This window comes from Schistocerca cancellata, chromosome 1, assembly GCF_023864275.1.
Source record: "Schistocerca cancellata isolate TAMUIC-IGC-003103 chromosome 1, iqSchCanc2.1, whole genome shotgun sequence".
NCBI lineage: Eukaryota > Metazoa > Arthropoda > Insecta > Orthoptera > Acrididae > Schistocerca > Schistocerca cancellata.
The window spans coordinates 204,895,682-204,921,257 of record NC_064626.1 but is presented as its reverse complement, the minus strand read 5'-3'; the positions used below and the strand labels follow the sequence as shown (position 1 = coordinate 204,921,257).

The following is a 25,576-nucleotide window of genomic DNA, read 5'->3' as shown; positions in this document are numbered from 1 at the left end:
TGATCAAAAATAGAGATCTTGTTTCTACTAGAGGTACAGGATTGAGATGGAGTCTATCTGGTGGTGATATAAAGCAGAAATTCAGAGTAGCAATAAAAATTTTTTTAAAAAATACAGAATCTTTAATATTTCTGTAACAGATTGGTTGGTTAGGCCCTTTACGCATCACATTAGAATCACTTAAGTTCTATGTGATACATATCAACTTTGACTGATTGGTTACAAAGATGATTCATGCATGTCTATCTAAAGAGCATACAAAGTAAGTATAGTTATCAACACAATTCCATAACTAGGAAAGCTGGTATTTTGTAAAAATATGTGATTTTTATAATATTTATGGAAAAAGTTGTTTAAAGTCAAAGGTATCATCTTGTGTCTTGTGTGTCAGTGCAAGCAGCACCAAAGATGTAGCTATACACAAAGAATCTGATCTCGCAGAAGGCAACATACTTTTCTGTTCTTTTTTAAATAATGTCACAAAAATTATGTAACAATAGATCTGAAACAAAACAACAGTGATACATCCTTTTTGAATAATGTTTTCTGTAGAATGTGACTAGTACATTTATTACTCTAATACAGTACCCCTGTCACAGTGTAAACAAATGATATATTCTCTCTCTATGAGTTAGTTTGCTATTTGACAATAAAGAAGCATTATGCTAAAAATTGTGTGTGAACGTCACAACACTGATCATTAAAATCAGAAATAAAAGATACACAAAAGCATACCTTAAGTTTTCTAGCATTTCTATATTCAGTTACGACATTTTGAATGTTGTCAACAAAACCTGGTTCTGAGTGCCACTTCATTCCAAGGCTGTCACCAGAAAGGAAACTTGATTCCATTTTCAGTTTAACAGTAAGCATTTCAAATATCTGTTGCTGAAAGGAAAAATTTTACTCTGAACACTTCTTTCACAGAAACTGCTATAATTTTATACATTTGAATATTTTTGACACACACACATATTACACAGCCATACACATATAGCTTTTAGTGAATGTCATTAAGGAAAAGAGCTTTCTGGTAGGTTGTTGAATGTATTGAGAAAAACACACCAAATAAAGTCTTGTGCAATTTTTTGCTACCATACATGGGATATCTCTCCAAAGAGCCATCAGATTTTTTGGAAGATATTTTCAGTTTGTTTTGTGTTGTGCTATTGTGTGTCAACAGTAAATAATGTATCCATTTTCCTTTTGATCAAATTGTTGCTTGATGTACATTTTTATTTGTTTGAAGTACATTTTTATTTTCCCAACTGATAAAGTGATCTCATGTTAGAGCAGTGGGAAATTTAGTTTTAGGACATGTAATTATGGTAACAGCAAATCACAAAACAGCATTCCGCAGCAGTGACTGGGTGTTGCCGCTATGTGACAGGATAATAAAGGTAATGTGATAAATCACATTCCACATCAGTCAGTGATGATACTTAAATAAAACACATGAACTGTTGTTATTATAAAAAAATACTAGACTGACTATGTTCTGTCTATCACCTCTACAGAGGTCATGGGAGCTACATCTCAACAGTTTAAACATGTCTTGTGAGCCAGCTACAGCACCTACCTCCAGCCACATTGTGAACTTGATTTTTAACTTTCCAAGGACTTTGATTATTGGACACTAGCCACCAGCAGACAGAATTCAACCTACCCACAGACACCAAGATTTGGGAATCACTTTTTGTCATCTTGGCAGTTACTGCCAACCCCTGCATGAATTAGTGGTGCATATTACTAAAAGTTGAATTTTATTTACCTCTCAATGAGACCTGTACAGTACTTTGAAAATCAGTGTGTGCAAACCAATGAAGATCAGCCACTGGCAACCACAAAAGAATGAGACATTAGGCGCAGAACCTAAGAGTGCAGTCACCCTAGTCAGAAAGCTCCCCATGTTTACTTGTGTTTATTTTGAGAATTACTACCTACAGTTATCTTATTGTGGAAAACTTCTGCTTGTGACCTGATGACAAGAGATGGTTATGCTCAAAAAGAGTACATATGAACTAAGCACTGCTCTTCTGGCACATTCAGGTGCCCCTTGCATATGTCCTGATGCTTGTAGCATGTGTGTGTCCAAATACAAGTGTATCATTAATGTGTCTACAATGTGTGACATGATTCTGTTCTTTTTATATTTCACATACCACTACACTTTTTGAATGCCTTAAGACCACTGTCACTGTCTCAGCACAGCTGCTGCTGCTGCTTGCCAACAACCACTTCTCAGTACAAATGTTTTACAATAGCTGATGGTATCATCTCAATCCAGTCACAGCAATGTTTCATCTTAAATTAATGATTATTCTGAATCAGCTCTCTAGTGCCTGTATGTATGCTACCAATTCATGCTACTCACGAAAAAGATTCCCAATAGCCACGAAGCCTGAAGAAGTTTAATGGTTGTTTTATCATTTCTATCATCAAACACTGCAACACCAAGGTTTAATAAAGATAACAAGTGATGATAAACAAATATTCATGGAGGAGAAAAATAGGAGAAGATGAAATAAGAGACCTGTGAAGTGATAAAAAAAGACTCTCATGCCCAACAAAAGTTCGACAGCAACTTTTACCAGTTCATCAGTGAAATTATTTGGACAATTTCATCAATATAAAGAAGTGAGGTACATAGCTGGTGACGCACCATTGAAAACAGTTAAAGTAAGTGGAACAATCTCATACTTTCAGATTTTTAAATCCTTTTTCTGGAAGAATCATGATGGTAAATATTAGGAAGAGCAACTTTTATATTCCATTTCATCATATAGTTATAACATTTCATTGTAAAGTATGAATACTCATCATTCTAACCACATAATTCTGTATTAACTATACAAAAACGTTTTGGCCTTGTTTCACAAAACTCTGTTATTTTTGTAAAAATGGGCTGATAACCTGAAACCTAATGTGCACAAAAATATTAAGGTTTGTGAAACAAGCAAAAAACAAAACAAAAAAAATCATTTAGTTAGTAGAGTATACAATGTATCACCAGGAAACCACAGTTGAATCAGTTAAATGATGATGATGATCATAAGGCACTGGCACCCCACCTAGGGAATTGGGCCACTGAGTTGCCAGCTTTTCAGATGACACCACATTGGGTGACTTGCATCACGATGATGACAAAATGATGATAAGGACAACACAACACCCAGTCCCCACATGGAGAATATCTCTGATCCAGCCAGGAATTGAACCAGGGCCTGCCACATGGAAATCAGATGCACTGACCACTCAGTTAAGGAGGCAGACAATCAATTAAAATTATTACATAATTCTGCTTTAATTAATCCATTTTCACTGAAAATTTAAATGAGCTTTTGGGAGTTTAACTCAGCAGTAATGACCTGGATGACATGAATATAGCAGGTGTGGGAGGAGTACGAACTGGAAGATGAGATGACAGAACAATTCATACATTTTTGGGCTATGGAGATGTGGCTGACACGAATTCCAAAATGTAATTTAGAAAATCATTCATTCACATCATTATGTTCTGTGAACACTATCAAAAAGTTAAGCAATACATTACCAGGCAGAAGCAGCCAACTTCTGCAAACTATACTAATCACAAATTATTACAACTAATAATCTCATCATATGGAAAATTATGGGAATTATGACTATAAGAAACCAGTTATGTATAAACAGATGGAGCAGCAAATCTGAAGAAAACACAGAAGCACCCATCCTTTGTTTCTCAAGCAATGGATAAACCTACACCAGTATATAGAAACTCATGGTCACAAGAGTTTTAGGGAGAGCATAAGGGAACAATTGACAAGCATGGGGGAAAGAAATACAGTAGAAGAAGAATGGGTAGCTTTGAGGGATGAAATAGTGGAGGCAGCAGAGGATCAAGTAGATAAAAAGACGAGGGCTAGTAGAAATCCTTGGGTAACAGAAGAAATATTGAATTTAATTGATGCAAGGAGAAAATATAAAAAACGCAGTAAATGAAGCAGGCAAAAAGGAATACAAACATCTCAAAAATGAGATCGACAGGAAGTGCAAAATGGCTAAACAGGGATGGCTAGAGGACAAATGTAAGGATGTAGAGGCTTATCTCACTAGGGGTAAGATAGATACTGTCTACAGGAAAATTAAAGAGACCTTTGGAGAAAAGAGAGCCACTTGTATGAATATCAAGAGCTCAGATGGAAACCCAGTTCTAAGCAAAGAAGGGAAAGCAGAAAGGTGGAAGGAGTACATAGAGGGTCTATACAAGGGCGATGTACTTGAGGACAATATTATGGAAATGGAAGAGGATGTAGATGAAGATGAAATGGGAGATACGATACTGCGTGAAGAGTTTGACAGAGCACTGAAAGACCTGAGTCGGAAAAAGGCCCCGGGAGTAGACAACATTCCATTAGAATTACTGATGGCCTTGGGAGAGCCAGTCCTGACAAAACTCTACCATCTGGTGAGCAAGATGTATGAGACAGGCGAAATACCCTCAGACTTCAAGAAGAATATAATAATTCCAATCCCAAAGAACACAGATGTTGACAGATGTGAAAACTACAGAACTATCAGTTTAATAAGTCACAGCTGCAAAATACTAACACGAATTCTTTACAGACGAATGGAAAAACTAGTAGAAACCAACCTCAGGGAAGATCAGTTTAGATTCCGCAGAAATGTTGGAACACGTGAGGCAATACTGACTCTACGACTTATCTTTGAAAATAGATTAAGGAAAGGCAAACCTACATTTCTAGCATTTTTAGACTTAGAGAAAGCTTTTGACATTGTTGACTGGAATACTCTCTTTCAAATTCTAAAGGTGGCAGGGGTAAAATACAGGGAGCAAAAGGCTATTTACAATTTGTACAGAAACCAGATGGCAGTTATAAGAGTCTAGGGGCATGAAAGAGAAGCAGTGGTTGGGAAGGGATTGAGACAGGGTTGTAGCCTCTCCCCGATGTTATTCAATCTGTATATTGAGCAAGCAGTAAAGGAAACAAAAGAAAAATTTGGAGTAGGTATTAAAGTCCATGGAGAAGAAATAAAAACTTTGAGGTTCGCCGATGATATTGTAATTCTGTCAGAGACAGCAAAGGACTTGGAAGAGCTGTTGAACGGAATGGACAGTGTCTTGAAAGGAGGATATAAGATGAACATCAACAAAAGCAAAACAAGGATAATGGAATGTAGTCAAATTAAGTCAGGTGATGCTGAGGGAATTAGATTAGGAAATGAGACACTTAAAGTAGTAAAGGAGTTTTGCTATTTGGGGAGCAAAATAACTGACGATGGTCGAAGTAGAGAGGATATAATATGTAGACTGGCAATGGCAAGGAAAGCGTTTCTGAAGAAGAGAAATTTGTTAACATTGAGTATAGATTTAAGTGTCAGGAAGTCGTTTCTGAAAGTATTTGTATGGAGTGTAGCCATGTATGGAAGTGAAACATGGACGATAAATAGTTTGGACAAGAAGAGAATAGAACCTTTCTAAATGTGGTGCTACAGAAGAATGCTGAAGGTTAGATGGGTAGATCACACAACTAATGAGGAGGTATTGAATAAAATTGGGGAAAAGAGGTATTTGTGGCACAACTTGATAAGAAGAAGGGACCGGTTGGTAGGAAATGTTCTGAGGCATCAAAGGATCACAAATTTAGCATTGGAGGGCAGCATGGAGGGTAAAAATCATAGAGGGAGACCAAGAGATGAATACACTAAGCAGATTCAGAAGGATGTAGGTTGCAGTAAGTACGGGGAGATGAAGAAGCTTGCACAGGATAGAGTAGCATGGAGAACTGCATCAAACCAGTCTCAGAATTGAAGACAACAACAACTACATTCTTCAGCCATGAAGGTATTGTTCTTGTAGGGAATACAATTGTGAAATAAATATAAAAAAACTTACAAGGGCATATAAGTAATTTTTCTTCTGTGTTGCCATCTGAAAAAGGAAAGGAACCCTACAATATGGTTACGAAGTACCCACTGCCATGCATTTTATAGTGACTCACTGACTACCCATATAGACAATGTTATGAAAAGATTAGTTTGGTACGCGCTGATTCGCAGACAGGCACAATGGAAAGAGTGTTACATATAAATCTTTAATCAAAGTTTTCTTCAGAAAAAATAAGCACACATATTTACACAAGCAAGCACTCATCACACACACACACACACACACACACACACACACACACACACACACACACACACACACATGACTTCTATCTCTGGCAACTCCAGCCAGCCTTCAACAGAAACACATAAAATGGAGGCAACAATCCAGAGCGGGGGGGGGGGGGGGGGGGGGGGGAGGGTTATGGACAGTAGGGTCTGGGAGGGGAAGAGGAACCAACACTGCCTTGCAGAGTGTGCAGTGACCGGGGATGGCAGGTAAGGGCTGCCAGGCACAGTGTTGGTGGACTGTGGGTGAGGGAAAGTGGTGGGGGGAAATGGGGATTGGAAAAGAGAGAAGCGGGGAGGGAAAAAGACTGATGGGTGTGCCAGCAGAGAGAAGTGCACAGTGAGGTGAGGGGAGGTGAACTGTGAGGAAGTGACAAGACGAGGGGGCAGAAACAGTTGGGTGGAGAGTATGGGCACAACAGGTTACCATAGGTTGAGACCAGGATGATTTTGTGAGATGAGAATGTGATTTAAGGACAAATCTCACCTGCATAGTTCATAAAAGTTGGTGGTGGAGGGGATGATCCAGATGGTCCGGGCTGTGAAGCCACCATTGAGATCAAGCATGTTACGTACATCTGCATGTGTGCCACAGAATAGTCGACTCTGTTCCAGGCCACAGTTTAGTGGTGGCCATTCATACTGGTAGACAGCTGGTTGTTAGTCATACCAGTATAAAAAGCTGAGCAATAATTGCACCAAAGCTGATATATGTAACATGGCTGCTCTCACAGGTGTCCAGCCTCTGATGGGGTAGGATACGGTTGTGACAGGAGTGGATGAGGAAGTGTTGGGTGGGTGGACTGGGCAGATCTTACACTTAGGTTTTCTACAGGGATGTGGTTCCTGTAGCAAAGGGCTGGGACTGGGAGTGGCATAGGGATGGACTAAGGTATGGAAGTTGGGTGTGTGATGGAACACCACTTTAGGAGGTTTGGGAAAGATATTGGGTAGGGTGTTTCTAATTTCAGGGCATGATGATAGATAATTAAAGCCTTGATGAAGGATGTCATTCAGTTGTTCAGCTCTGGGATGGGATGGGGTGCTCCATTGTATGTGGTTCTTGGGGATGGTGGGAGGATTGTGTGGGGATATGGCTTGGAAAAATCTGTTTGCGGACTTCTCTGGGGGATAGTGTCCATCTGTGAGGGCCTTTGAGAGACTGGGCAAGGGAGATCCTGTCACTGCAAACACACTGTCTCTGCATGGCCAGGCTGTATGGGAGAGATTTTTTGGTGTGGAAGGGATGATAGTGGTTGGTAGGTTTAATGTGGAAAGATGTGCGAGTTGTGGGCAGAGCCATCCAAGAGGAGGTGGTCAATGTCCAGGAGGTGGCATGATGGGTTAAGGAGGACCAAGTAGAGTGGTTGGGAGAGAAGTTGTTGAGGTTGTAAAGGAATGAGGATGGGGTATCCTGGACCTGAGTCTATATTATGAAGTTATCATTAATGAATTTGGTCCTCTGCACATCCTGGTGGATGTAGTGAGATTCTGGAATATATTGCATTTTCAAATCATATTCTTATATTGCTAATACTGATCTTCTTAAATGATTGTACATCAGCTTACACTTCAATGGAAATGATAAAATTTTATGGCTGTTCCTTACTCTAGTGTGCTGCCTCAACAATCAAAATTTCTTTACTTCTTTTTATTCATTCAAGTCCCATATCACAAGGATATAGGATTTTCCAAGGTAATACAGTGCCAATCAATAGGTCAAAACATTCCAGCATGCCATAAGAATGCAGGAAAATGACAGAAAACCCAAATCCGATTGACTGAACAGAGCAACTCCATCCTCCTGAAAATGAGGTCACCATCCCATTTGGTAATTCTCTGCAGTATGAAGCTCCTTCATTTATATCCAAATTGTTTCAGGTAACTTGCAATATAAAACAGAGATACCTTCTTCACTAGCTACACACTGAGGACACCCACTGATGAATGCTGAACTGTCTCTGGTCACCTGCAATGTAAAAGAGAGTTCCACTATTCAGTGTTGCTCACACTAAGTCATGACTTATGATTCATGGACTGAGAAGATGCTGCTGTGTCCCTTGTCTGTATTCCTGACTCTACACTCAACTGTCCACATAAAAAACTAAGCCAATTGACATTGCTGCCACGCATTATACATCATTACACATGATTCTTGTGAAAACAGAAAACCATCACAATGTACTGAAATGAGACAAGGTGTTGTAGTTATCCCTTTTCATTACTATACACCACTCTCAGGTCCTGAAGATTGTTTTAGCTGCCTTTTTAAAGAAATGTGTTTTAGTAATCTTTTCCATTTCATTTGGCAATTTAGTACAAAATTTTGTCCCCTGACATAAGATGCTATTTTGAGTATTTTATTTCTCTTTCCTTGATAAATGTGACTGCAAACTAGCTCTTGTTCTGTGATTGTGAAAAGAACTATTTGTTCAGTATTTTAGTAATACCGGGTGTTTCAAAAAGGACTTTATAACTTTGAAAATTCATATAAATTTATTGAAAGAAGTTATAGAGCTGATTTTTTTACCTTAAACTAAAGATGTTGTATGTGGCTTCTGTTGGTTATCCTGCACACATCCCATCGGAGTCAATTTCTTTCCAAACTTGCTGTAGCATTACAGGTGTAACTTGCTCAGTGGTGGCATAAATTCTTGCTCTAAATTCAGAAGCCAGCATAGGAGGTACAAACATGATATCCTTGATGAATAACAATAAACAAAATCGAGTGGTGTCAGGTCTAGGGACTGTGGGGGCTATGTAATTGGTGCATCATTACCAATCGATTGATCTGGAAAGCGGTAACTGAGAAAATCCCAGTCATCAGACAGGTAGTGGGGTGGTGCATCCTCTTCCATGAAGTAAACATTTTGATGTTGGTCATCCTCATTGATCTGTGGTATCAAAAGTTGTTGTAATATATTCAAGTACACTATTCCGTTGATGGATCTCTCACAGAAAAAAAAGGGGCCGTACACTTTGTTCTTTCTCAATGCACAAATAACGTTCAGTTTAGGGCTATCTCGAACATTTTCAATGTTTGATGTGGATTTGCACTGCCCCAAATCCTACAGTTATGTGTGTTGCCACTTAAGCAAAAAGTCAACTCATCAGAAAAGATGATTTTGTCCAAGAAATGTTCATCCTCATGTAATCCATTTGCCATATCAGCACTGAAGTTCTTTTGAGCAATTTTATCTGTGTCTCTTATTGCTTGCACAATCATAAATCTGTACAGTTTCAAATGCAAATGGTTTCTCAACACATGCCATGCAGTCGTATGTGGGATTTGCAGTTCACGAGATACATGCCGTGTCAATTTCGTAAAATTGTTGACAAAATGTTGTTTCACTTGCTCAACGATGTTGTCAGATGTGCTTGGATGTCCTGATGATTTCATATGTCTTACTGAGCACCCTGTTTCTGCAAAACATTTACACCACTCATAAGTTATAGGCCTACTAGGAGGATCTTCAGTGTACTTGGTACAGAAATTATGCTGAACTTTTGTTGCCAACTTTGATTCTTCAAACCAAAACACACAGCTAGCACTCTCGGGTGCCATGAAGGCAACCAGCTTTAAAGCAACTGTCACTACCTTTTCTTATGGTGCAATTTGGCACTAGCAATTTATGAGAGACAAAACTTGATGTAATTCCCTACAAAATTGCACTACAATCACCTCTGTATGTACTATGAATTAATTTATATGAATTTTCAAAGTTGTAAAGTCCTTTTTGAAACACCCTGTATTTTTCCCAATATGACCACAGAATGGTATATCCACACTCATGCTCATAAATTAAGGATAACAGCAGAATGTGGTGCCACACAATGTGGCACTACACAAAACTGGCGCTAATAGCATAGGCACATAGGGAACACACAAGACACAGATCTGTAAGTCCACGGTATTGGTGATAAGTTGAGAAAACCATCCAGAAACACATTTGCTACAAAAACGCCACTGTTTCCTGTGCATTTACCCCGACATCAATATGGGATATGATCACCATGCACATGTACACAGACTGCACAACGGGTTGGAATACTGTGGATCAGGTGGTCAAGCAGCGGCTGGGGTATAGCCTCCCATTCTTGCACCAGTGCCTGTCAGAGCTCCTGAAGTATCATAGGGGTTTGAAGATGTGCAGTGATATGTCAATTGAGTGCATCCCAGATGTACTCAATGGGGTTTAGGTCTAGAGAACAGGCAGGCCACTCCATTCACCTGATATCTTCTGTTTCAAGGTACTCCTCCACGATGGCACATCAGTCGGGCCGTGTGTTATCATCCATCTGGAGGAAGGTGAGACCAACTGCACCCCTGAAAAGGCAGACATACTGGTTCAAAATGATGTCCTGATACACCTGACCTGTTACAGTACACATGCAGGTGTGTACGTGCACCAATCACAATCCCACCCCACATCATCAACTCATGACCTGCACACATGTCCCTTTCAAGGACATTAAGGGGTTAGTATCTGGTTCATGGTTCATGCCAGATGAAAACCCAGCAAGAACCACTGTTCAGACTATACCCAAACTCATCCATGAACATATCCTGGGACCACTGTTCCAATGACCATGTATTGTGGTCTTGACACCAGGCTTTACGGGCTCTCCTGTGACCAGGGGTCAATGGAGTGCATCTTGCAGGTCTCTGGGTGAATAAAACATGTTTGTTCAGTCGTCTGTAGACTGTGTGTCTGGAGACAACTGTTCCAGTGGCTGCAGTAAGGTCCCAAGCAAGACTACCTGCAGTACTTCGTGGCCATCTGCGGGCACTGATGGTGAGATATTGGTCTTCTCGTGCTGTTGTACACTGTAGACGTCCCGTACTGTAGTGCCTGAACACGTTTTCTGTCTGCTGGAATTGTTGCCATAATCTTGAGGTCACACTTTATGGCACACGGAGGGCCCGTGCTATGACCTGCTGTGTTTGACCAACCTCCAGTCGCCCTAGTATTCTACCCCTCATAACGTCATCAATATGTCTTCTTTGAGCCATTTTCAACACACAGTCACCATTAGCACATCTGAAAATGTCTGCAAACTTACTCACTGCACTGTACTCAGAAATGCACCAACACACCTCTTCATATGTGGCCAGCACCACCATGCGACGACTGCAGGTCAAATACACCGCATGGTCATACCCCGAGGTGATTTAAACCCACAAACTGCCCACCAGAGAGTTGTTTCATCATGTATCAGCATATCCTTAATTTACGAGCATGAGTGTACTCACTTGATGCAATAAGGATGCCTAATTTTTTTAAATAATAGTTGCTACTCAGCACACAGCAGAGAAGCTGAGTTGCAGATAGGCACAATTGTTACATTCCATCCTAGATTTTCTATTGTTTATTTTTTAAATAGCTCTTTACAGTGAGCCTGACAACTACTTCCAGCTATTATTCATACAGCCCTTTTCTGCCATTTAAAAATTGCGTCCATGTTATGTGCCTTCAATCCCCAAAAAAGAATTCCTTAGCTAAGAATTGAGTATATAGGCATATAATTTCACCACATGCCACTGCTGTTACAAACCAATGTTAACACTCTAAGAGTATAGCATGTTTATGACATTCTTTTTGCCAGAATCTCTGTTGTTTCCTCCATGTTAGCTGATAATAAATGCTCATCCCTAAAATTTTTGAGTTTGCTCTGCAATCTAGAGATTTATCACCTATGCTTAAAGTGATAGTGTTGCCTCCTCTCTTTATACTGGAATGTGTACTGCTAATTTTCTTTATGTTCAATAATAATTTGTTACATACTGCCCAACTGTAAACATCTTTGAGGGTTTCATTTGCTTTCTCTAATAGTTCCGATGTTATATCAGGTACTATGAACTTACCGTCATCAGCAAAGAGAACCTTTTCTACATAAAGCCAGTGAAATGTGCTTAGGGCATTTGTTGTTGGGATCCCCCTTCTCATGAGTCCGCCTGCCTGATGCAAGTATTTTTATTTGATGCCATTTCAGCAGCTTGTGCACTGATGATGATGAAATTGTGATGAGGACAATGCACAACATAAACCCCATTCTGAGTAGAGAAAATTCCCAACCCAGCTGAGAATTGAACTCGGGACCCTGAGATCGAGAGTCAGTAACACTAACCACAAGACCAAGAGCTGCTGACATAAAGTCAATGATATACAATAAGAACAGAATTAGACTCAATACACTACCCTCAGGAGCACCTGTATTTATGTATTTCTTGCCTGACAATTATTTTTAAAAACATTTTTCATCATTAGATGTGTGAACAACCTCCACCTTTTGCTCCCTATTTTTCATGTAAGACTGAAACCACGCATTCACTGTTCCTCTTATACCTAGTACTTCTATCTTGCTCAATAGGATTCTATGGTCAACAGTGTCAAAAGCCCAGGACAAGTTAAATAAAATGCCTGTAAAACAATCATCCCTATCAAGAGCTTTAAGTGCAAGAGTTCAAGTACAAGCCTGTACTCCTAAACAATAGCAAGAGCTTATAATTTAATAACTGTGTACTTATTCTTACAATAAGATAGTGCATTGCTCATGAACATCATTCTGTGGTCTTTCAGCCTTCCCTTGACTTCATATGATGGATAAAGATGAGCATTAACTCTGTTCATTAAACTACTGTGGGGAACCGTATAGAATGCCTTGCAGAAGTCAAGAAACACGGCATCTACCTGGGAACCCGTGTCTATGGTCCTCTGAGTCTCGTGGACAGATAGCGTGAGCTGGGTTTCACATGATCGTCTTTTTCGAAACCCATGCTGATTCCTACAAAGTAGATTTCTAGTCTCCAGAAAAGTCATTATACTCGAACATAATACGTGTTCAAAAATTCTACAACTGATCAACATTAGAGATATAGGTCTATAGTTCTGCACATCTGTTCGACATCCCTCCTTGAAAATTGGGATGACCTGTGCCCTTTTCCAATACTTTGGAATGCTACGCTCTTCTAGAGACCTACGATAGGATGTCTCTCATTTTCAGGCATGATGATAAATAGTGGAACCCCTGGTGAAGGATATGGTTAAGGTTTCCAGGGTGGGTGATGTTTTGCTGTTGGTTCTTGGGATTGGTGGGAAGATTAGGAGTGTGTGAGGATATGGTGTGGGAAATCTGTCTGTCTGGATAAGATAAGATAACTTCTGTTTCTAAAAAGTTCATACTCTGTAGTCTTTAAACAGACACACTCTATACAATCTTTTAAGAGTCCCAGTTTCTGCCTGAATAACAGTTTAATAACTCTCTACGTCATTCTTTATTTACTATTTAATACAGGTAAAACTACCAAGTGCTTCATTGTATCGAGAGTGTTTTGGGAAAAATCTTCTTTTCTCTAATTAATCAATCCTATTTTCATGTGATACCAAGCCACAATGCCCTCTTCCTGATGAACACCTAATCCTTTCTGATCAACTGTCAGAATCTGTCCAACATTACAGTTTTCTGCTAAAGTTCTGATGCCAGATGATATCCGACATGTTTCCATTATTGCACTTTCTGTCAGCCCCATTGTGAAATTCATTAGATGCCTGACAGCACTTAGTACAAATAGCTGACAACTCAAAGCATGTTGCATTGCATGTTTCTAGTACAATAACAGCCAGCAGAAAACTCTTAAGTGGTTATGATATTGCCAGGTAGCTTCTCAAAGACATTGAGATGAAGGAGAATTTAGTGATGACACTGACTGGGAAGAACCTTCCTCTCTGTGCAGTGATATAAGTACTAGTGAATCAGAATCTGCTGATGGAGTGAAAAGTGATGAAGAGAGAAAAGCTGTAGCAAAATCTGGAAGTTTATCATTGTGGCGATGGTGATCTCATGAAGTTTCCTTTTTCAGTCACACAACAAGGTTTCAACGTTCCTCATAGTGTTTGACCAAAAACCGAACTTGGTTATTTCCACTTCACTGACAATCTTATTAGTGAAATTGTGAATGCTATGAATATGTCTGATAAAGAAAAGATACAGGAAGGCATTCCACTTAACAAAACACCCAATGTGGCACTCAAGGAGGGATATTTGTATAGAAGAATTAAATGCTTTACCTGGTGTAATATTGAACACGGCCTTGAATTTGAAGACAGAATCAGTTGAGTTTTTTTTACAGAAGATTGGCTTTGATGAACTCTGTTTTTCAAGGATGATTTTTCTCTTATCCGTTCCCCCCTCCCCCCACCAAATATCTGGATGCTGTATTTAGTTCCACTTGTCATAGCTCAGGGGTATCAATGTACAAGAGGGGGTGAAGTGAAGAACATTGGTGAGTATATTGACAGTAAGTGTAAAGAACTTTATGTACAGTACCACAAAGAAATGTGGCTATATATGAGAGTACAGTACGATTCAATGCAAGAATTCAATTCAAGTGCAACAATCCAAAGAAACCTACAAAGTGGGGTTTATGAATTTTCTGTCTGTATAATTCAGTAAATGGTTACCTTTTTCTAAATGGAAACACAGCTACAGAAAGTCTAATTCATCCTGATTTACTTTTTGCAACCAGAATAGTGGTTCATTTGGAACAACAATTGCCAGCTTGTGAAGGTGGTTCAGGCTATCAAATCTTCACTGACATGTTCTACACAAGCCCTCAACTCGCTCAGGAATTGCACAATACAAAATTTCGTCTAACAGGTGCAGTTATGCCATCTAGGATGGATTTTTTATGCAATTTGAAGAAGATGAAACTTGCTAAATATGAGTTATGTGCCTATCAAAGTGAGATGAAAAATATGCATCTTTCATTCCATGAGAAGAGTTATAGATTATGCTGAGTAGATTCGTTGATCCTCAAACCCAATTGATCATTGGTTATAGGAAGAAAGAGCTTGTGCAGTTCCAGGGATACATGAAGTTTATGGGAAAAATGGACAGGGCAGATCAGTACTGTGGTTGCTATGGTTGTAGAAGGTGGTCATACAAGTGATGGAAAAAATTATTCTTCTGGCTGATTGATTTTGCTGTAGTGAACAGTTATATTCTTTACTCAGTAGTCAATGTGAATGTGGAGAACAACTGCAGACTCACCTTTCTTCAAGAAGAAATCTAATCACACAGCTAATCAACCAAGTGAGAAATACAAAACAGGAAGACCATTGTGGTCTGACACCGAGTAGAGACTAAGAAGATGCATTTTATAATACAAAATAAAAAAATCAACAAATGATTGCACAGTTTGCAGTAAATGAAAGGAGATAGGAGGAAAAAGAGTAACAATTTTCTACTGAAAAACATCCAAGAGGGAGCCTGGACTTCACCCAGGAGAATGTTTCAAGGAGTACCATACAGAAAAAATTATAAGCAAACCACACCGTAGTTTCAAACACAACTGTAAAAGAAAATAAAGTTGCCAAGTGACCCCATATTGCATTTTATTTTTTTAAACGGTGGTGTAATAACCCATAATGCCTAACATCCTAACCCACTCAAAATAAATAAAAGAGTTGTGGAAAATGTACTGAGTAGAAAAATTGGACTGAAAATGTTAAATTCATGTTCATGGCACCCACACTAATAACACCAACATAATCTTTTTCAAAAATTTCTTATCACTAATCCCACAAAATCTTTCTTGCACTCCACTTGTATCAGTCAAACAGTACCCAATATCAGTCCCACACTTACAGATTTCATTGTCAAAAAGCTATGCTCATATTCTTCAGTTAGAATCTTTTCCTTGAATAGTTTACTCTGGTTACCAACAGCAGTGACAAATGGATATTGTTCACAGAAAAAACCAGCAACTTCACTCATTGTTCCAATTGCACAAACAAATTTTTGAAACTGTGCTCAGTTGTGCAGCAGAACCTAAGCAATGCGTCAATATCAATTCCACATACATCGATAGCACTAAAAGGCATTGATATTTCCCCCTTTGTTGTCTCATTTTTCATTGTTGCCTCATTTTTATGCCATAAACCTTCTTTAGGTCAAAATTAGGTTTATTGTGTGTCACTCTAAGTCTGATTGTATTTGACCCATATTGTGATTCGTGAGTCTCAGAGTGGGTTCGTCCAAAACTAGCGTAAGTTTCCTGAACAATGCAGAGGCTGCCCACATTCATATTCCTCATTTGTTTCTGAGAAATTTCAAAATTCCAGTGTTCTTTTTTTGATTCGTGATGGCCATGATAATTTTGATAGTGGTCACTGTCTTTATGACAGTGATCATCTCGGATACTCATTCTATTTTCTTGATGATTCTATCTACTCGGCAGTCATAACATCAGTTTCACTTTTATGAAAGTTTTGAATTTTTAATTACTCATTCATAACTATTCTCACATTCACATCATTTTTCTTTTTAAGTTTCAAAATGACCAGTAAAAAGGCAATTTTCTTCAGTGTCTTAGTGATGGGATAAAACTAACGAATCCCACACTGCCAGTGGTAATTTTTGTGTTAACATAGCTATGAGGTCATCTTCTTTAATGAAATCATCTAAACAGGTGCCCTACTTTCAGTACACTCACAGAAATTCTCTAATTGTGACATCATTTCATGTACAATTATTTGGCATTAGCAAGACTGATTTCATGGCCATTTCCATTTGTGTGGCCAATATTTATTAGGAAAGTATTTGGAATTTTGGAATTGTTGAAACTGCCTGCTACATACATTCTCTACATATACACTTCATCCTGCATGTAGCTCACACAAATTTTTATATTTTGTTGCTCTAGACATAATACAGTAAATGCATTCTGAAATTGTTTAACAGATGTCACTAGTTGGATTGCATTAGTGGGTTTGAACTCCTGCAATTGGCAGACATTCCTATCACATAGTCCATTACAGAGATGGGAATTGTGAATGAAAATTCATGGGTCTAGCTCTGCTGGCAGAATCACCTTCATTGTGTAATACATGTTAAGCTGTTTCCACTGAACATATTTCACATTCAGTAACTATGTTTACCATATGTTTTGCAATAGTTTCTCAAGTTGACAATTTTTGCTGGCAACCAATAATTAGTTTAATTAAAGTGTCCCTATTTTGCACACACTCAGCTTTTATGCGAACAGTTTCAGCGCTCTTTATTTTCACTCACCAGCAAGGTTTTCAATGAAATTTTGTGTTTGTTATTGATGCCCAAGTAACTGTTATAGTTTTCTGGATATATGATTTGAGAAACATTATCAATTTTCAGTGTGGATTCAAGAGCTATCTATTTACAATTGATAACCTCATCTATTGAGAGGCAGAGAGAGAGAGAGAGAGAGAGAGAGAGAGAGAGAGAGAGAGAGAGAGAGAGAGAGAGAGAGAGAGAGTTGATCCTATGATTTATGAACATTGTCATACTGAATTACTAGTGTAACCTCTATGACTGATCAGCTCATGCTTCTTCATGGGCAAGTTTGCTATACTTGGTTGCAATTCCAACCATACAGCAGCAACATGTCACTTACAATTTGGAAGCCTAAAAGGCATCCATTCACTTCTAATTTCACAGCTGAAACACCTACAGAAGGTGTAATGCAAATGCAAGTCATGTATAACCTTCAAGCTCTCTGTTAACCGAACTTCTAGTCCTGTCACAAGGAAACCAAGTATAACGCATGTGCTATAATTCTGCATTAAGCATAACACTTCATTGCAACTAGCGTTACTCTCTGGGAGGAATTTTGCATAGTTTGACTGTGTTGACCTAGTGGACAGAGGGTATCAAACTATGATTTCGTACAGATTGCAATTAGTAGAAAAACTGAAAGACTTTATTTTTTGAAGTTAAGAAAGTAATTAAATTCATGTAAAAGAATGAATATATGGTCGCCAGCCTAATTAGGCATAATAATTTAGAATATTAAGTTCAAAGAATTTAACTATAATTTTAAGAGAGGAAACTTTTGTTACTTCTTTCTTTGTGAAGTGCAATGAACACACACAACTACCAAATGTACTGAACAGTAGATAGCAGTAATTATCATTTGCCTAACTGGCAATTGCATAAAGACAAATGGCCCTATACATCTATTAATAATAATTATCATATCACCCATTAACCGACTCAGTACCAAATGTTATCAAAGGCATCACAAGACCAAATTTGAGCATGAACAGAGTCCTGATTTGACTAACACCCAAACACCACAAATGCAATTAAATGACACTGTACATACACTTTTTATATTCACTCTACTGTGAAATGTTTCATATTTCATTAGCAAAACTACTATTTAGATTAACTTTCTCATACTAGAAAAGATTAAATTGGGGAGCCATAAACAGTAAATTTCTTTAGAAGCAAACTATGCACACATTTCGTAAACAGTTTGCATCTCACTAATACTGATTTCCAACCGCAGCTGAGATTATTTACTTTCCAATGCTTTGAAGTAATTAACACTAACAATATTCTTAATTAACTTCAGAAATAAGTTCAAAGTAAAGTTAAGTTTTAAGTAGGTTCAAAACTGTGTGCCTCTTTCATTACTCGTGAAGCAAGTGATTTTAACTAACAACATTTATGCCCTTTAGCACTAAAAGTTTAGCACATTCAAAAGCACATTCAAAATAGAAACAATTCAAAGTGAAATAAATTTTTTTAGGCACATTCAAATAGAAACAAATGAGTGGTTCTTCATAAACAGGATACTCGGTCTTTAGCATGTTTAGGATAGGACACTGCTTGCTTTCTTGAACAGGACAGTTTCAAAGTTAAAACACGAATTTTTATCATTGAAATTATTATTGAAAAACACTCACACACAAGCACACTGGTTCATACTGGTGTATATGTCTGATTTCCAAAGTTGGTGAAGCAGTGGCGCAATAGTGGTGGCAAGCACATGGCAGCTATCTGGTCTCACCTCTGGCAGTTTAATGCTCTATTCATATCTTCTTGGTGACATATTAATCATTTTAGAGCCATTCCAAAATGCGAGAGCACCATTTTACAGCCGAAAACCCATCTGAGGCCATTCCATCATATATATGCCTCACTTGACACCAGCGGTGTTGGCTGTACAACTGCTGGCCACTGACTGCCTGCTGTGCTCTCTCTCTTGCAGCCCAAATTGACTGCCAGATCCACCTTTTGTCATGTGCCAAGCCCCTTCTGTAGCGGAGGGGGTTCCCTATGCCTTTAAGTTACATCATACAATTTCCCTAAGTATGAACCAGTATTCAAATTACAAATTCTCTTTTATAAACTGGCATAATTTACAAAATTTCATTATTTTTAAACATCTTTTAAGTTTTTATATTACATATATTACACATATCAATTTTCTATGTGTCTAGAGATGGTGATACTTTGAACACAACACTTTGCCTTGCATGTAGTCTAGTTGCAAATGAATGAACAAAGTTGTGAAACACATGCTAGTGCGCACTGCAATACACAACTCACAGCAACAGCACACCTCACAAAACACATTCTAGAAGCATTAGATAAAGGTAACTACACAACAGGTATATTTCTTAGACTAAAACGTTTGATACAGTAGACCACAACATATTATTAAATATGTTAGATGAACTGGGAAAAAGGGGACTTGTGAAAAAGTGGTTCCAGTCATATCTAAAAAATAGAAGACAGATAACTGAAATCTCACATATTTCAAGTTGCTCAAACTATATTGAAAAATATACTTCAGACCCAAATTATGTAAATATAGGTGTCCCACAGGGTAGTGTCCTTGGCCCAATACTATTCCTCATTTACATAAATGATTTCTCACAGAGCATCAAGCATGGACAAACAATATTGTTTGCAGATGACTCAAATGCTCTAATCAGTGACAAATCACCAGATGCACTGAAAGAAAAAGCCGAACGTACACTAAACAGTGTACGTAAGTGGGCATCCAATAATAAACTAACACTAAATTTTAAAAAAACAAATGCTGTTAACTTCTATGTCTGCAAAAAACCACAATATAACAACTTTAAGTTAAATGATGAAACTATAGAATGTATAGACTACACAAAATTTCTTGGTATGCATGTTGACAGTCAGTTAAAGTGGGAAGAACATATTAAAATACTTTGTAACAGAATCGCTACTGCATGCTATGCTCTTAGAATTCTGACTGCAGTGTGTGATACTACATGTGTCAGATCTGTATATTTTTCTTATATCCACTCTGTTATTACCTATGGAATAATATTTAGGGGAGTCAACTGTAAAAATATTCAAATAGTTTTCAAATTACAGAAAAGAGCAATTCGTATAATAACCAAGAGCGGCAGTAGGGCTCACTGCCTTGAACATTTCCAAAAGCTGGAAATCCTAACTGTCCCCTGTGAATACATTTTTCAAAGTATTATGTATGTAAAAATAAAATTGACAGCTATGTTAAAAATTCTTTAGTACACAGCTATGAAACTAGAAACCAATACAATCTGCACCTAGAGAGGAAAAATAAAGTTAAAACTCAGCAGAGCTTGTTGTACAGTGCCGTTAAATTATACAATAAAATACCCCAAAATATAAAAGATATTGACACAATTGGAAAGTTCAAAACAAAACTAAAAAAAAAATATTATTAAATAAAAGTTATTACACAGTAATGGACTATCTGAATTAAAGCACGTAGGAGTAATTAAAGTAGCCTGCATTGTAATACACAAGGAAAAAATTATAATATTAAATCCATAATTGTTCAGTACTATAAGAAAATTACATAAGGATATAAAACTAATGTAAGATACCTTAAAATGTGTGTAAATATTAATTTTATGTGTATAAACTGTAGGTATATTGTATTGTATATGATTTTGCTGATGAAATGGACACAATGTAAATTGTTACATGGATTAATAGAGAAATCAATCAAAATCTCTCTCAGCAAGGGAATTACAGAGCTGAACAATTTTGTCATCTGTGACAGGTCTGGTGATTATAACTTTTGGGTCAGGCTTAGGAATATTACTCTTATCAATACAGAACCTACTTGTATAGTTTAAAGATACAGAGTCATGACCTGAAAATGGAAACGCTGTAACATCACATGATTCTTCTGTAGTTTTAAAGTTGACAAAAATATTGTCAAGACATGCTTTATCTCTTGTGGGCCTGTTATTGATTGAGTGCAAATTGCACTGTCTTAGAAAGTTTTTCAACTCAGTCACAGTATGTTTATGTGTACTTCATAGTCACATACATAGAATTACACAGTATGAACTACTTACAGTCAATATTGGTGTTACAGACGAACCAAGTCTAGTCTCCTATTCTACCCCAAGACCTCTGTACTCACAATCAGTGCATGCTGGACCTCAGTGTCTGTATCCAAGGGGAGGTAGCAGCAACCCTTTATGAATAAATAGGGGGCATTTACAATGTGTTGACACTTGGCGAGAATATGATGAGTATGGCTGTGGCTGGTAATCTAAGAGCTCTGCATAAGTAGTATGCAATGAGAAAATCTCCATTCAGACAAAATATTCTTTTGTATATCTTCCATTTCTAATATATTATATGCTTCATGATGTGTTGTATCTACTGACCCCTTCTGTGCAATATCTTTCTTTTTTCCCCATTTTGATTCAGTACTTCCTCATTATTCCTCTATCCTTATAATCTTCAGTATTATTCTGTGGCACCACATTTCAAAAGGTTATATTCTCTTCGTGTCTGATATGTTTATTGTCCACGTTTCACTTCTTACAAGGCTATACTTGTTAAATCTTCAAGTTTAACACATATTTCGGACAACACAACAACACATATAAGTCACTGAGTAAGTTGACCTGTGTACAAGTCAGCATTCGATTAAACACTGAGTCTCAGTCTAGCGGCCGCTGCTCGGCTGGCCGCTTAGGTGGTGCAGCTGCTGCATGGCTGGCAGACAGCGCCACACGTAGAGGACATGCGTAATTGCGCAGCGGCACTTTGAATAATCGGCGAGTCACAACAATACTTAAGATAAATGCCTCCAGAACAGTCTTCCTAATATTTCAATTTACATTCATTGCTGACAAATTTCTCTTCTTCAGAAGTGCTCTGCTTGACAGTGGCACTCTACATTTTATATCCTCTCTACTTCGGCTCTCACTTATTTTACTGCCCACATAACAAAACTCTTCTACTACATCTCATCTCCCAATCTAATTTCCTCAGAATTGCCTGATTCCATTTGAATACATTCCATTAACTTTGTTTTACTTTAGCTGAACTTCATCTTACAAGCTATTTTCAAGAAACTGTCCATTCTGTTCGAGTGCTTTGCAAGTCCTCTGCCTTCTCTGACAGAATTACAGTGAGCAACTAACCTCAAAGTTTTTATTTGTTCTCTGTTTCCAAAATTTTTCCTTGGTTCCCTTCACAACTTGCTCAATTCACAAACTGAATAACATTGGTGACAGGTTACAAGGCCTTTCTCATCACTTCTTCCCTTTCATGTCCTTCAGTTCTTACAACTGCAGTCTAGTTTCTGCACAAATTGTAAATTCCCTTTCTCTCAGTGTATTTTATCTCTGTTACCTTTCAAATTTCAAAGTGTAAAGTCTAGTCAAAAATTTCAAAAGCTTCCTCCAGATCTAAAAATGATATAAACATAGGCTTGCTTTTCATTAAGCCAACATCTGAGATGACTCATATGGTCAGTAATGTGTTCCATATTCCTACATTTCTCCAGAACACAAACTGATCTTTCCTCTTGTCAGTCTGTAGCAGTTTTTACAATCATCTGCAAGTAATTTATGAGGGTATTTTTAAATCATGACTATTACACTGATAGTTTGATAATATTCACATTTTTTAACACCTGCCTTTTTTTGTATTGGATTTGTTACAATCCTTTTGAAGTGTGAGGGTATTTCTCCTTCCTCATATACCTTGCTCAGCTAGTGAAATAGTTCTGTCATGATAGACTCTCCGAAGGAGTTCAATAATTCTGAGGGAATGTCATCTAGTCCTTGTACCTTATTATGTAAATTGAAGGTACAGGGGTGAGAAAGGAATGGAAAGGGACAGAACTAATGTATAGGGACTACATGTGGAATCGGCATCCATGAGTGGAAATATATGCCAGGCCAGGAAACGAACTGGGGATCTCCAGCTGAATAGGCATTTGCATTAACCACTGTGCCACCCAGACACAGTGTTTATCACGAATGCATGGACTATCTCTGCACACTGCCCTGTCAACTGACATTCCCACCTAGTGCCACCTGTCCACAGTCCTTGACCATGGCCTCCACGATTGCTAATTTTTAGATTCCCGCTGGTAGTCAAATGTAAATGTGCATCTGCACAGAAGGTCATGGATTCATTGCCTATAGAGCCACATCAGTTATATGAATATGAGGTGTCTGTTCTTTCAAACATGTCTGAATGAACAAACATCCTGCATTCATACAATTCTAGTACCTTGTTTTGAATTAGATCTTAGAGAACTCTAGCAAATTTTTTTCAAGTATCATCTCCTCAATTAATCTTCATTTATTTTCTGTTCCATTACTATAATTTTATCTTCAATCCATTTCTCCTGTACAGTGCTTCTATAAATTCCTTTTTCTGCTTTTCTTTCCTTGCTTGGCACTTGCCTGCCATTGGAGCTGTTGATATTCATATGTCTGCCTCTCTTTTCCTCCTAGATCATAGCAATACTGACCTGGTATTCATAATTTGAACTGCAAAGTTTAAAGTCTAAATGAGTATCAGACGGTGTTTGTTCAGAGATGAATATGATGCCATAATTATTTAAGTTGCTTTACCACGCACTATCTTTTTTTTTTTTTACAAAGTTTATTTATTATGGACTGTGACCAGTTTATCAACTATGAAAACTTATTAGCACACAAAACTGATCAGCATCTACAGTTGTGTATCAGCAATACTCCAGTGGCAAAGTTCATTATTTAAATGTGGCACAAAACAAGTTCATATTTACACCACAATGTCACAGTTTGCACTTGGCATTGTCCAATAGTAATTTATTAGAGAGGCCTACACTTCAGTAGTTCATTTAATTCAGTCCATAATGAGCATCATTGTATCCAACAGTCACTACTTTCAATGACAATAACACTCCACACTCTTGCTACTCACAGCACTAATGGATTAAAATGTTTCTCAATTTGAGGTATTGTAATCACTCAATAGTCTTCAAACATTAATATAAATGAACATTCCAGTTGTTCGTGTTCATATTTTTTGTACCAAACCTGCATGATTGTGATATAAGCCAATGCTGATGTAGTTCTTACCCATCTTAACCACCAACAGCCAATTTTAAGTGACATCTGACAACTTACAGAGCGGTGTAAGAATAAACTGTTAATGCTTAAACTATATTATGCTTTGAAAATTGGATAGGCTCTACTTTACTGTTTTTATGAACTACAATAACTAATGTGATTTTGGTTTATAGAAAATGTTGCTTGTCAGAAATTTATAAAATTATTCTTAGCTGCTATGTATCACCTTGTTTGCATGTATGAGTAACATACTGAAAATTAGGGTACATTTCATGAAATTATTAATCACTGAGTTAATTAAGTAATGCTGTATGTCATTTTGTGCAGGAAAATTAAAGAAACAATATGTAGTCAAAGTTTGGAATGTGCCAATAGTTATTACAAAATTGGCAATGAAAATAGTCAGTGGCTCAGAACTTAAAGTTTATTTATTTCAGAAGATAATCAGTTTTTGGTATTTTGAAATATTTTATGGGAAATTCAGAGTGATTAGCTTTTGTAATGGTGAACATAACTTTTTCTAAATGTATTGATTAGCTCATACAGTTTTGCATGTTAGAGAACAGTTAATTATATTTTCAGGTTATGAGTGTTGTAATGAATACTAATTACATCAATGTAAGAAGGACAATCAAAATGATAACCTGAATAATAAAATTAAGTGAAACTATGTTTAAAAAAGATCATGAGGTTTTTATGTAAGTGTTATGTGCAAAAAGGTAAATGTTTTGAAAATAAGATAAAAGTTAGCAAAAAAATGGTTACTTATGGGAATAGAAAAAAACATAACAGATGAGAAGAATCCACCTTTCTATTTCACATAACTGTCAAACTGCATTGTATAGACAGGAATTGCCAAATAGATGAGTATATAATCCAATGTTCAGACTATTAGTTACCAATATTTCAATGCAAATCACAAATTTAGAAAATGCAAGTTTTCATTGTCCATGAATGCATAGTATCACATATGAAAATGAAATATATGCCAAAACCAGCTACTGGCATAAATTATAAAATATATACATTTTACAAATTACTTTTGTATAAGTACATGCACTAGATTCTTCAGACAAGAAACATTACAACCTTAAATAATATGCTTTGAGACATTACAATCTTTTAATAATATGCTTTCCTAACTTGTCTCACTCCCGTCCTTGAGAAAACTGTAGAATTACAGTCATGCACTTCAATTCACAGTCAACCACTGCCCTCGTGGTGAGCTC

The 25,576-nt window shown here is 37.4% G+C and overlaps 1 protein-coding gene across 1 annotated transcript in view; it reads right to left on the bottom strand.

The window, feature by feature from the left end:
• Window positions 1–337: 337 nt before the first annotated feature.
• The window catches only part of LOC126163715 (adenylate kinase 7-like), a 129,885-nt gene continuing 104,646 nt past the window's right edge, over window positions 338–25,576 (bottom strand). The window contains exons 9-10 of the mRNA XM_049920185.1: window positions 736–888; window positions 338–502 (exon numbers count right to left, since the gene is read on the bottom strand). Of these exons, the coding sequence (XP_049776142.1) occupies window positions 338–502; window positions 736–888 (318 nt within the window). The remainder of the gene's footprint in view (window positions 503–735; window positions 889–25,576) is intronic.